Here is a 13,800-nt window from a genome sequence, read left to right as displayed (position 1 = left end):
TCGGGTTTCAGCATGCACTGGTTCAGTTTTGCTTTTTTTATATTTTGTTAACAGCCAGCTTGGTAATTTTGAAATCAACAAAGAAGGAAAACATCCAGCTATGATAGCTTGTTTTTTATGGTACCACAAAACATTTGTTTGAAATGCTGTTATTGTTGCCCTGCTTAAGTATTTCTTGCAAGATAGGGCTTTAAATGTTGTATGAAATGAGACTCCTTCAAAGGTTTAATTGTTTCGCCCAGATAGAAGACGGCAGACTTTCCCTACTTTATGAAAGTAATGGAAATATTCATGCACAAATCTGTTCGGAGCGTATTATAGGCGAACATTCACACTTTAAAAATCAAGGAAGAATGCACTCTGTGATGTTCGGTATTAGCAGTCGATGTATGTTCCGAGAAGCTTGGCCTATCTTTTTCTCTGGTCCTTTAGAGTGCTAACGCAATAAGAAATCGCTTAACAGTACCAGCATATCGTAGCACCTAAGAAGTTATCAAGAATACAGGACAGTTGAGGTTGGTTCACACGAGCAACTACTAGGACCGGTCGCGCAACCTTTTGTGACTGGCGACCAAAAAGCGACTGATGTTCACATTGGCAGAGGTTGCATGCGAGCAACTGGCAGTCGCAAACCCGGAGATTCAAATCCGGATGTCGTTACTAGTGAGAACTTTGAAGATTGGTGGTGATCAGCTGATTGCCACCAGCTGAGAGAGAGGAGCCAGGTGAGCCCGCCGCATTTATTATTTTCGGCAGCAGCTTTCTTGCATCATTCCCAGCAGCCTCATGGACTTCAATTCGAGTGAAGTCGGGTCTAGTTCGCCTATTACTGCGCTCCGGCGCCAATGCTCCTCCCCGGAAAAGTGCTTCCACATACATTGATACGTGCCCGCCGCATTTATTATTTTCGGCAGCAGCTTTCTTGCATCATTCCCAGCAGCCTCATGGACTTCGATTCGAGTGAAGAAGAGATTGTCATCGTGCTAACACGGCCCGTGAACAAAAAAGAAGGTGCAGCCTATTGCATGCCGCTAAAGTGGCGTGTCGGGTCTAGTTCGCCTATCGCCACGCTCCGGCGCCAAAGCTCCTCCCCGGAAAAGTGCTTCCACATACATTGATACGTGTAACAGTGACTCTGATCTAGTCGTAAATAATGCACTCTGTAGTTGCACATCACAGGTTCAATGCTGAAGTCGTTATTAGATGTACATATTTCACCACTAATGTGAACAGTTTGCCTATGGAGTGCCAGTCATTCATAGAGTGGGTCTCAAAACTCTCCATGAATGTTGCCCATTTGACTCACCTTAAATGAGCCCGACCGCAGTGGTCTAGTGGCTAAGGTACTCGGCTCCCGACTCCTAGGTCGCGGGATCGAATCCCGGCTGCAACGGCTGCATTTCCGATGGAGGCGGAAATGTTGTAGGCCTGTGTGCTCAGATTTGGGTGCACGTTAAAGAACCCCAGGTGGTCAAAATTTCCGGAGCCCTCCACTACGGCGTCTCTCATAATCATATGGTGGTTTTGGGACATTAAACCCCACATATCAATCACCTTAAATGAAGAGTGTCACTGATGCCGCTAATGGGGAGGCACTCACCAGGAAGATTCCAAGGACTGACGTATTGGCTCACCAAAATGCACCAAAAAATCACGCACAATTTAAATGTAGGTCTTTTTAGTGTGCCAACAATGCCGGTTGTGGTACAAAGATTGAGTTAAAACCAAGAGTTCAGAACACAAACAAAATTTATTTTCATTTACGGCAGTACAAGCATCATAGAAACTTGCACACTCGGCAGGTATCAATCACAACACACAAAATCACTTGGAGGGTATTTAAAACAACGGAAACAAACCTACCACACTACAAATGCAGTTTCATGCATTACAAACCGTACAAGAACACTTAGCGGCCTTGAGTATTTACCACTTGTGTAGTCTACAATTCTTTGAACGTGTCTTGAATACCGTCTTTACTTGCGTTCATCACTCTCGAACCAACTCACCCAAGTTGAGCTCTTGTTGTCGCATAATAAATGCACCCCCCAGCTTCAGTCGTCAAAATTTTAATTTTTTTTCCCGCATAATAAACGCACCCTCTACATTTATCCTCTGTAGTCTCGCTAACCGACACCTAGTGCCTCCTTACTCGTTGGATCTCTTTCATTTTCTTATTATTATGCCGATTCTCCTCGGCCACCTCAGTTCGTCCCTCCCCACCCTTCACTCGTTGTCGCATGCCGTATTGTTTGTTCTTTTCTATCTGTGCACAGCATGTCTCTCGTCTTTTTTATTTGTGCGCCACAGCGGGGTTCACGAACGGTGCGAGTCTAGAAACGTCACAGCTGATAGTGATAAGCATACACCGATCAAAGGTCACAAAACTTCTCGCACCCACCGACAGTCGCTTTCTGCAAATACGAAACTTTAAGGCCCAATGACGTGCACGCGATTTTCTAGCGATGACGACATAATTTACTGTCGCGAAGGGTCATTCGTTGCTATTGCGTCACAGGTTTCTGGAAAACCAGAAAAAAATCGCTTGTCGCCCAGAAAAGATCATGACGATTTTCGCAACATGGTAGCACCCACGATTCTCGCTTCCCTTATTTTCCGTACGTACAGGAACTTCTCATGTGGAAGCAAGGCAACGACCATATTTTGTCGCTAATCTTGTTATCGACGGTTTGTTTTGATGCTCCAAGGGGTAGTATGCTGGAATATTGGTTACTTGCTACAATGTCAACGGGGTCGTCGCGGTCGTAGTGCAAAGTTGGCGTGAAGTTGGCAAAGGGCATCGTAGCATCGTAGGGCACCCTTCTGGGCACGTTCGAAATCACAGCAGATACCACTGTTGCGGTTACTCGAATGCGTGAAAACATAGCCGTAAAACACTATTATGACGTACGTGGGCGGCGCGGGGACAACCTGCAGAAGATAGCTGCCATCAACCACTGAAGATGAGTAAAGTGAAACAAAGGAGCTGTTTTCAAACAGTCTACACATATGTTAATTGCGAAAGGCTAAGTGACCTAACTTTGTTTTTTGAATTGCCACATTTCTTGCTCATGCCGAAAATCTTTCATAAAATTTGTCCCACATGGTAAATGCACCCCCAACTTTGCTGCAATTTTTCTAGAAATAAAGTGCGTTCATTACACGAGTAAATAGAGTAAATATAGTATTTCTCTTCCAGGGAACACTCTAACTAACTGTAGCGCTGATTGTTGTCGTGGCGACACTAGTGCACCCACGGCATCATCTCAAGATTCTTCACGATCAATGACCGCACTACACGACTCACTCAAACCGCTCAATACACATAACTTCTTCGCCGAGTTCACCACCCCGTTCTACCCTAAGTCACCTCTTGTTTGGAACATTTCAAGTGATAGTTCGGCGCATAGCATGTACCATGGCAACAGCTAGGGGAAAGAGATTCGTGTCGCTGGTTCGTCGATAGAAACAAAAGGAGGGCCCATTGCGATGTCCTGAATTCTCCTTGATCTGCACGAATGTTAGGCTGGCGCGTGTGTAGACTGATGGCAGAGGGTGGAGGGTAATGGCACACCCTGGGCACCTTTTGATATTTCTTTTCTTTTTTTCTCATGCGTGCAGGTTGAGAGGGAACAGTCAGCACTGTGGCTTGATGTTGTCATCTGGATGCAGCGGCGCGTGCCTGTTTTTGCGCTCGTTTGTGTAACTAATACTACACTTCCCAAACTGTAGATCACAGGGCAATACGTGGTACTTCACAGTAGCACCTCTTTTCATGTTTAAGTTGCACAGTGACACAGAGCAGCTTGGCGGCATTACACCACTGTAAAAAACCATCTGCAACACACGCACTTATCAAACAACCGTACTCAAGGAACACATGAAAAAGCACACGGACACGCATATAGCCGATCATATTGTAACACGAAGTTTCATCTGCTTTAATGACCGGAGTGCTAGCACCCTCACCAAAAATGCGGCCGCTGGTGTCAACTCAGCTGCAACCAGCCATATGCAACTGTGTGATGGCCATGGTTGCACAGAGGAATCCACTCATTTGTGTTTGGTGGCAGTGGGCCAGTGAAAAAAAAATGTAAAAAAAAACGAATGTAAAGAAATGCTGATGTCACTTTGGTTCTTTGCTGATTGGTTTCAACCGTTTTGCTACTGCAGTCATGCGACTGAAAAATTGGGCATTTAGTGACTACCCAAACCAGTCCCTTTGCGACCAATGTGACCGTTTGTGGCCAGTCGCAAAGCAACTAACTTGGTCGTGCGACCAGTGGTAATTGCCTGTGTGAACCAGCCTTTAATGAAGATGAATTGGGGTGTCACACTTAAAGGAAGTTTGGATGCTGTTTGTTTAAACTGGAGTTGCCAACAAAAAATCGTGGCATACCCATGGAGTGAATGATGACGAGTGGACGAAGCTATGGGATTGTTCATTATTACCATATATCACCCGTGACATTGCCTGCTCACACATGTAAATGAGTGACAAAGCGATGTGCAGTTGTACACAATGTTTATTAGTCATAAATGGTATGTTTTATTGAGTTGTTGATTTCGGTCTGCCTTCATTATTACTGCTTTGTAGGCTTGTGCGAATAGTGAATTTCAGGGTCGAAGCGAATTCGAAGCGAATAGTGATTTTGGTCGAATAATTTCGTATCGAATACGAATAGTATGTATGACATATGACAAAAAGGGAATATTTATCATAACCTAACTAACCTGCATGATACTTCTTTTGAATGGAAATAGGGGCTCTATGCAAATGCCTTTTTTTTTTTCGTTGAAAGGAAGTCGAAACAACCTTGATTAGTAGTTTTGGTAGGATCCGAGTGATAACCTGCAAGATACATAACGTTTTAACATTTATTATACTTAAATCGTATAAACTATCATAACAAGCTTATTAAAATGAATAATTGATTTGAGGGTAACATGTTCCTTTAAAGGAGCCCTGCAACACTTTTTCAGGTATCCATGGAGCCAGTAAACGTGCTTGTCGCCTCACAAATTTACCGCCACAAAGTTTCTAGAATCAGTCCAGTACAAGCCAAGTTACAAAAATTTGTCACATGCTGCAATTGCATTCTTCATTCTCGACCCCTCAAAAAAGCTGGAAGCTAAGTAGGGAAGGATGGCACGAGAAAAGAAAAAAACATCATGAGCGCCTAGTGACCTTGAGCATTTTTTCTCTCTCCTATTTCCTCGAATACGAGGCCTTTCAGTGCGATCCTGCACGTATTTGTGGACAAGCAGTGGCCTCACGCAGCGGTCCGATAACGACGAGCGCGCCATGCTCAAATCAGCCAATGACTGTGACCAGAGCCGTATTTTCTTTCTTGGCTGTGACAAGTGATTTTTGAGCTTGTAGTGTCATTTGCCGATGGAAGAGAGCAATTTTTAGCTTAGAAAATTCGTTGTGAATTTCAGGTTGCGTGCTGCGCTATAATACTTGCCTCGCGTGTTCTCGGTAGCCTTGACTACCGATCGGCAGCGTTTTCTGACCATGCTCAGCAAGTGTTGCAGGGCCCCTTCAAATCTGAAGGGAGGCTTTGCGGCAAAGCAAATTTTTTTTTTCTGAGTAGGTGCTTTCTTGGCTTTGCACCGCTACATTGCTTTGAAACCACCTTTACAGACGGACTAATGTACATTTATTTGTTCATTGCGAATACTTCGAAAATATTCGATAAATTAAATTTGAATCGAAGCGAATTCGAATACTCGCCTATTTGTTCGAATATTCGAAGCATTTGAATACTCGCACAAGCCTACTGATTTGTGGTCAATGAAATGTAGAGCCAGTGGTTCTTCTACTGTCAGATCTAGCCTGAAATTGGCAAAGACGAGGTCTATGCACATTCCCTAGGTAGTTGTAGGTTGTTTCCAGTCATACAAAATGCACAGTAGAGCATATCAAGACGTCATTTATTGTAGAAGCCTGGCGCTCTCCGTGATGTCAGCGTTGAAGTCTCCGAGAAGTTCGAAGAGGTTGTTCTTGTACTTTCTTTCATAATAGCGCATGGCTAGATCGATGCGTTGCCTCGGGAGAGATTCGGGGCCAAGGACATTGTCATTATGACGAATCTATTGGATAGGCTTATTGTCTGTTCACTGTTGTCAGATCGCGTCTTTTTTTGGTAGGTCAAGAATCAGCACGGTCTCTGGCTATTTCACGTACATACCAATGCCACCCGCTGTACGCTCTGCTTTTGTGTAGACACCATAAAAGAATGTATCGATTTGTGGCATTCTTGCGTTCCACTTTTCGGTAAAGCAAAGGACGTCGACTTTCGTTAGTATGAGATTTTTTTTGCGTCATCTGTATGGGCATTGAGGGAACGAGCAGTTAGCAAGAACAGGGTAAACTCTGTCGTTTGATCTATGCCTTCTTGAAAGGCTCTGAAGTACCATTATGTCAGTGTTGGCAATCTGTGTTGCTCGAGACATTTAAACAGATGCACCATGTCCTTGTTGACGTTACTATCTTCAGGTAGAAACTATGATTTTTTTTTGGAATCGGTAAGGTAGAGGTTGTTTACTATAATGAAACTACTGAGAGCTACATACACCAACTTTTGCGGGTGATTTTTGATGTACTCATAGACAATGAACGAGTATGTCCCTCTTTGCGATTTGTGCACAGTTACTGCACTCGCTTGAACCAATGTAAATTGCTGTCATCCGCACACATCACCCGTCTTGCGATCTAACGTTACGCTGGCCACAAGGTTCAGTGGGGATTTATGTGGAGTCCACATCATTTCTATTTTGTTCGCCTCGTTCATCATTTGTCTTGAATGAAGCTGAGCGAGCTTTTCTGTTGTCAGTAGATCAAAGTGTAACAACAGCTGTTGCGGGTGCTCGTCGCCGACCCCTTGCTCACACATTTTAAAAGTTCCCACGCCCTTCCCGCTTGGCTTTTTGTCATCTTGCCGCCGCTTCTCGTGTCTAACGTTCATTTTCATCCGTGACAGAAGAAGAATGTTCTATGGTCGTCATCATTATCAAGTACCTTTCATGTGCTAACGCGCTTCTTCATCATCATCAGTGTCATCATCCTGGCATAAAGTGGGTACCTTGTATGAACTGCGCATTTTCTTCATGATAAACATCATGTTACGGCCAGACAATGGACAACAGTCAAGCCTAGACCCTAAGGTGCTTCGCCCATAATAAATTCATGTTGAACCAAAACCTGAACGTGCATTAAGCTATTAATGATCATCGAAAACTACGCATAAACAAAGGACAAACACATTGAAAGGGACATACAAGCATCAATATACATCTTTTGTATACATATTTATGCACTGTTTTAGACTAGTGTGAATAATAAACTGGTCCAAATCACTGCTTGCTTATTAAGTTAATGCATGAGGAATGCCTCAATGGTTCCAAACATGAGCCATGCAAATTTTCTCACACTTGAATGTGGAAACGCAGCTCGTGTGCACAGTGGTTCTTATGATCTGTCTGTACATATGTCATTCTGGTGTGGCAGTATGGAAGGCCACATGACCAGACATGGCATGTTTAGAGAACACTGACATTGTTTTTTTTTTTATTGCAGGCACAGACACAGCCGTCATCACTGGACAGCCAGACGGAGGACCTGCTCAAGTCACTGCAAGATGAATTGGTGGCTGTGAAGCTGCGTGAAGCTGAGGGCCAGGAGACTATGCGTGGCCTTCGCCAAAGGATACACGAGCTTGAAGAGGTAATGTTGTCCTGCCTCTTTTATTTTTATCTGAAAGGTGATGTTCTTCGTCTTAGTGATACACACATGCAACTGTTTAATATGCTTTTACATGCTGCGGGCATTAATTTGCATTATATTGCAAAAGACTGATTAGTTGTGACTTGCCATTCGATTGATAGACTGTTGGATTACAATGTACGCTGCTTCTGTTCTTGTAGCAGTGGAAGTATGTTGCTTAGCATATAATAGTAATAAACACCAAAATTAGTGTTGATGCACGACAAGCATGGCACATAATTCTAAGCTACATTGCATTGCAGCGGTTGAATAGTGCGTAATACGATGCACCAGTATTGCAGCATCATCATGCATATGTTCGCCCTCTGCACTGCTTCAAAGATTAGCATAGCATTGAGACACGATTTTTTTTGCAGTTACTGCCGCGAAACATGCTGCTCTGCTTTGCCAACCGCTCTTCATTGCATGGTGCAGGGTTTGGAAAATGTGTTCACAAAAACCACGCACGGGTAAATCATACCACCAACGAGCACAGTAGGACATACAGTTTATGGCCTTCTATTCCTTTGTAGTAGTGATACAACTTCATCTCAATTAAATTCATATACAGTAAATCCCCGTGCATTCGGACTTCATGGAACCGGAGAGAATGCCGGAATGAACTGAGAGTACGAGTTATCGCAAGTACGAACAAAACACTTGAAAAATGTCTCCTACACCATCAGACTTTTATTTCTTAAAAAAGTCTGTGATCGCAGTTTGCTTCACGGATGCAATGTGCGACAAAGTCACAATTTTGCGAAGTTTCTTCAGGTGGATTAGTCCGTGCACACTGTTTGAGGAAAGCATGCATATGTCCTCCAAAACAGCGAACGCATGCGCAGCCTCCGTCATAGTGTGGCGTGGACGCTCGTCAGCATCACTTACGTCCTCGTCAGCCAATTCCCCTTAGCCGTCCAAGACTTTGGTGACGATATCGCTGTCAGTCACTGTGCCGGCCACGGCAACATCACTGTCAATTGCGAAGTAATCGCCCAGGGGCACATCAGCTGTCATGATGCTCACATAGCGGCCGCCTTGCTCTTCGCCGGTTACCTCATCGGCCACCACCCCCAGATCAGCAGCGTCATGCACGAAGCCAGTATGCCTAAAGCAGTTTGCGATTACTGCAGGCGGTGTATTGTTCCACACATATGTCAGCATGTGGATTGCGCTTAGCAGGCTTACTTCGTACTGCTTGCTTGACTCCTTGCAGAGCAACATCCGTTCGAGTACCTGCCGTCGATAGCAACTTTTCACGAACTGTATGATTCCCTGGTCCATCGGCTGTAGGGAAGCCATTGTGTTCAAAGGCAGGAATAGCAGTTCAATGTTCTCGAGCCCAGGCACCTTCGTGTGCGCACTACAGTTGTCTAGCACTAACACCACCTCCCGAGCCTTGGCTTCAATGCGGCGGTCGAGCTGATGCAGCCAGGCTTGAAAGAGTTCGGCAGTCATCCAAGACTTTCTGTTGAATCGATAGTCGACAGGCAGCTGCTTAATATTTTTAAAACATCTTGGCTTCGCAGCCTTCCTGATTACCTGCAGCGGTAGCAGCTCTGTGCCGGTCATGTTAGCAGCCAGAAGAACTGTCGCACGCTCTTTAATTCGTTTTCCACCCACGCACGGGTCCCCCTTAAACGCAGTTGTCTTATCAGACAGAGCCTTATAAAACAGCGATGTCTTATCAGCATTGAAAATGTTGCACGGCTCGTACGTAAAAAGGTGCACGGATAGTCCAGGCCGCCAGTCCTGCAAAACACTTTCGTCAACTGCAACTCTTTCACCACGCGTTGCGGAACACCAGCCCGTGTCACTTCTTGAAGCGGTCGAACCAGCCTTCCTACGCATTGAAGGAGTCAATGTTCATAGTCACCACGAACGTCTCTGCTTGTGCCCAGATAAGAGGGCCGCTCAAGGATAAACGCGCATTGTGCGAAACGGCAATCCAGTGCAACAGCGCTTCTTCTAGCTTGGGATGCACTGCCGTTCGAAGCCTCTTCCTTAGGTCGCCAAACATGTCCCCGTCAAACGCTTGCATAATCTGCTGTTCGTTTTTCATGTATGTGCTCAGCGTGCTTTTCTTCACATTGAACTTTTCCATCACTTCTTTTTGAGATGTTCCCGCTTGCAACCCCTTGAATATTTTCACCTTTGCAGCCAAATCCTTTGCTTCGTACTTCGCCCTCTTCGCTGTGGTAGGTGCACGTTAAAGAACCCCAGGTGGTCAAAATTTCCGGAGCCCTCCTCTACGGTGTCTCTCATAATCAAATAGTGGTTTTGGGACGTTAAACCCCACAAATCAAATCAATCACTGTGGTAGTTCGGGTAGTTGGGTCTGCAGGAGACGGAGGGGAAGCCATCCTGGCGTCGCTCGCGTGGTGGTCATGCACGCGCGCACGAAGTAGGCAACACAAGTACACAGACACACGCAAAAAAATGCACTGTAATAAAAATGAAATAAAAACCGGTGAACTTTTCAAAAAAGAGCAAACAGTAAGACTGCAGATGGCACTAATCACGCACAGATAAATAATTTAAAGCATACTTGAGGTGAGCAATTCCAAGAAAAAAGGAAAGGCAAATCTGTAGGTTGCCCGTTGCTGATGACAGTAGCGATGCACTACTTTCCATTTTGTTTGTTTAAACCACCATGTGATTTTTTTTATTTTTTTTTTGTGCCTCCGAGATGTACTTTTGGTGCCTCCGAGATGTAGATGGATGAAGTTTATGTACTACCCATGGACGAAGTTTTGAATCTCAGAGGCCGCAGTCCGATCCCAAAGTTGTTTAGGCCATCGATTTGGCCGGCAGAATCCGCTGCTGCTTCCCCATCGTGGCTCAACCGCAATCGGGCGTTCAAACTAACCGAAGCGCGGCTGAATTTGTTCGAATTAATTAGAGTTTTCAGTCATAGAACATTGTACATTTTGGATGGGACCAGACGCCGTGGCCGAATTAACTGAAATTCCGAATTAACGGGGGTTGAAATAATGAGATTTTACTGTAAACAGGGCTCGTTACATTGAGGCAAAAAATACTTGGTGTTTCATGGATGTCAGCTTTGATTAACTGAAATACTTCAATGAATTGAGAATTTCACTGTATATAAGTTGGTTATATCAAGGTATAACAGTAGGTATCTTCTACTGCCTTTTTTTTTTCACTGAACAGACTTCCGTTGAGCAATTAATATTTAAAAATAGTTATCTATTTTTATGTCATCTTTTCTAGGAAAACAAACGGCTAAGGGAAGCGACACCAAATGATAGTGTGGCAACTCTACAGGAAGAATTGATAGCGGTAAAATTGCGTGAAGCTGAAGCTAATCTATCCATGAAAGAGCTGAGGCAAAAAGTCGCCGACTTGCAAGCTGCATGGGAGGTATGTATGGCGTTAGCAATTATAGCAATTCGGAACATCTGTGTATGTTATTCTGTAGTTACAATGTGCTCATTAAGTTAAAGGGGTGGGTATTACCACAGTCCCTTAATACTGTTCTGGTCACGAAACTTCACCGTCACTCTATGGGAGAGCTTGATATGGTGCCAAGAGCGGCCGCTACGCGGCGCAAGCCGTCCTAGGGGGGCCATCGCCCCGCTGCGCCCGGCGGAACGCACTGGCCGCGGCGGCATCCCGAAGGCGTTGTGTGGTGGCAGCTCGTAGTTTCTGCATCAGCGAAACGTGAACTTCATGTGCCAGTGCACCGTGCTCAAGGTGGACGGCATGAAAATTCGAATGAACAATGCCTAAGACGTGCTGTGTGACGGGTTGCAGCTCCGGATACCGAAGCAATAAAGAAAAGGCGTCGCTCTTCTGTTTCCCAAGTAGTGCCGAACTCCGAGAGAAATGGAAGCGAGCTATACCGCGGTTGGAAGCTGGCGGTTTCAGCTTCGAAAGTAAGAACGTTCGGGTGTGCGAAAAGCATTTTGATGCTAGCGACGTTGTGAGAACCGACGAGCACATCGTGAACGAGGTGGTCGTGTCGCTTCAGCGAGTGCAGCTCGCTGAAGCGACATTAACAGCTGCACTCTGCTGAGGCAGAGTGCAGCTGTTAATGAAACAAAATACACATTGTACAGTAGAGTCACAGATTGTGTAACATTGCTCAGAACAGCTGCAATAGTTTCTAGTGCTTTTCTTCTCCAAAGTGTTGTTCTCAGTGTATTTTGTGTAAATAAATGTTTTCCAACTTTCTCCCCATTACATGCACCATATGTAAATCTCCCAATTATAAGTACACACCTGACTACTAGGCGGCGTATCATTAGCACCAAGTTTAAGATTTATCGCATGTCTTAAATCATAACCGCCCTTCCCCCCCTCCAGCCCAAAAAATAAAAACAAATGTGTGATGAGGTACCTCGGTAGTGGCAGAGGCGGCCAAGCGGCTAGCACTGGCATCAAAGGGAACTTCCAGATTAGGCTGCTGTACTTCCGTTCCCGGAGAACTCATGGGTTGTCGGCCGGTAAATAATAATGCCCTAAACAGTAAACACAAGGAAACGTCAAGCGGCGGGTGTCCCGTGTAAACTGCGTGGAAAGAAGTGATCAATCAAATGCTGGGCACGTTTAGAGCGGTCGCGAAAGCCCTCGGCATCGAAAGTCCCCGCGTCAAAAAAGCGATCGGCGCTCACAAACGTGTGTCCAAAACAACTGCGCATTTGGGTATAAACTCAATTGAAAGGTCTGGAATAAAACTTCTGGCTCAACCATTCAGTTCATTTGAATACTTGGGTAGTAGCGCGCGAGAGGCGAGCCGGATATGAACCAATGTGATTGCTCCTGTACTACCCAGTCGTGTTTCATTTCGTTCACCTTCCTCCCCCTATTAGCGGCCCTACTAAAATATAAAGCTCACGTACCGCATACAGTCGCCGACCGATTTTCCGGACTCCAAAAATTCGGACTTGTTGGATATTCCGGACTTCATAAATGCACCGTCAGGGATCCCATAGAGCTAATGCATTGTTTCGACCGATTTTTCGGACGAATTTGCCCCTGAAAGTTCGATTTTTCGGACTAAATCGCTCGTTTTGTGCTACGCCCCAAGCCATTGTGAACGCCGCCATGTTGAATTTTCCGTCGGCTTGACTAAGCTTGGTCTTCAGATGCCTTTTCTGCCTCCGAGATTGGAATGCCTACGCCATATTTTAAGTTTCGGAGGCCGTGTTTGCTTTTTAAAAGACGCGGTGATGGATGCCGTTTTTTCGTCTTCGGTCAGCACTATCGTCATCACATCGCACGGGGAGGAGGCGAAAGAAGGATTCTTTTATTGTCGTTGCAGCTTTTTTCAGTCGCCATTCTGCACGTGTTGTGTCGCGTAGCGTCGAGACGTTGTGTGCTTCGCAGCGGCTATCTGCGGCATTGAATTTTGTGTTCTCGGTGCCATGGTTCCGCTATCTGTGCCGTCGCGGGAGCCAGGTGGTGTGAAGAAGCGTGGGAAGTATACGCCCCTGACGATGGAGAAGAAAGCTGCCATAATCAAGCTAATAGAGAGTGGACGTTCGCAGCTAGATGTCGCTGGATGACGGTCGACGCCGGATGGCGGTCGTCGTTGTCGTCGGATGACAACGACGACCGCCCGCAGCCGTCGGAGATCGCCAACGCGGTGACAATTTTGTCGAGCGTTTACAGCGACGATGTCACCTTGGCGCAAATACGGGCAAACCAAATTGCCTTCAAGCGTAGTTTGAGGCAAGGCAGCATCAAGGACTTTTTTAAACCTGCCTGATGCAATAAACTTCAGATTTTTGGCAAAAACAAATTTTTCGGACTGTTCGATTTTTCGTACTTTTTTTCGGTCCCCGCCAGGTCCGAAAAATTGGTCGGCGACTGTAAACATAATCGCCCTTTGGCCGGGCGCAAATACAAACATGTTGTCGAGCAGATCAAGCAGTAGCTGCTCGCATCAAGAGCATGGAGCATAAGCATTGTCTTTCAACACTTGCGAGCTATAGCTCGCAAGTACCGCTTCGAGGCATCGTAAGTATGCATATAATTGGGCTATGAGACAATTATTCACACAATGC

The 13,800-nt window shown here is 45.4% G+C and overlaps 1 protein-coding gene across 7 annotated transcripts in view; it reads left to right on the top strand.

Annotated features, from left to right (window-relative positions):
• LOC119161585 (ecotropic viral integration site 5 ortholog) overlaps positions 1 to 13,800 on the top strand; it is a 284,075-nt gene that overhangs the window by 247,320 nt on the left and 22,955 nt on the right. For all 7 annotated transcript variants that reach the window (XR_012887289.1, XM_075878991.1, XM_075878990.1 and 4 more), the window contains 2 exons: positions 7,583 to 7,729; positions 11,003 to 11,152. Coding sequence is in view for 6 of the 7 variants with exons in the window: in XM_075878991.1 (XP_075735106.1) it covers positions 7,583 to 7,729; positions 11,003 to 11,152 (297 nt within the window). In the remaining variant the exon portion in view is untranslated. The remainder of the gene's footprint in view (positions 1 to 7,582; positions 7,730 to 11,002; positions 11,153 to 13,800) is intronic.

Source organism: Rhipicephalus microplus, chromosome X (assembly GCF_043290135.1).
Source record: "Rhipicephalus microplus isolate Deutch F79 chromosome X, USDA_Rmic, whole genome shotgun sequence".
Taxonomy (NCBI): Eukaryota; Metazoa; Arthropoda; class Arachnida; order Ixodida; family Ixodidae; genus Rhipicephalus; species Rhipicephalus microplus.
The sequence above is the reverse complement of the archived record's forward strand: the minus strand, read 5'-3'. Positions and strand labels throughout refer to the sequence as shown.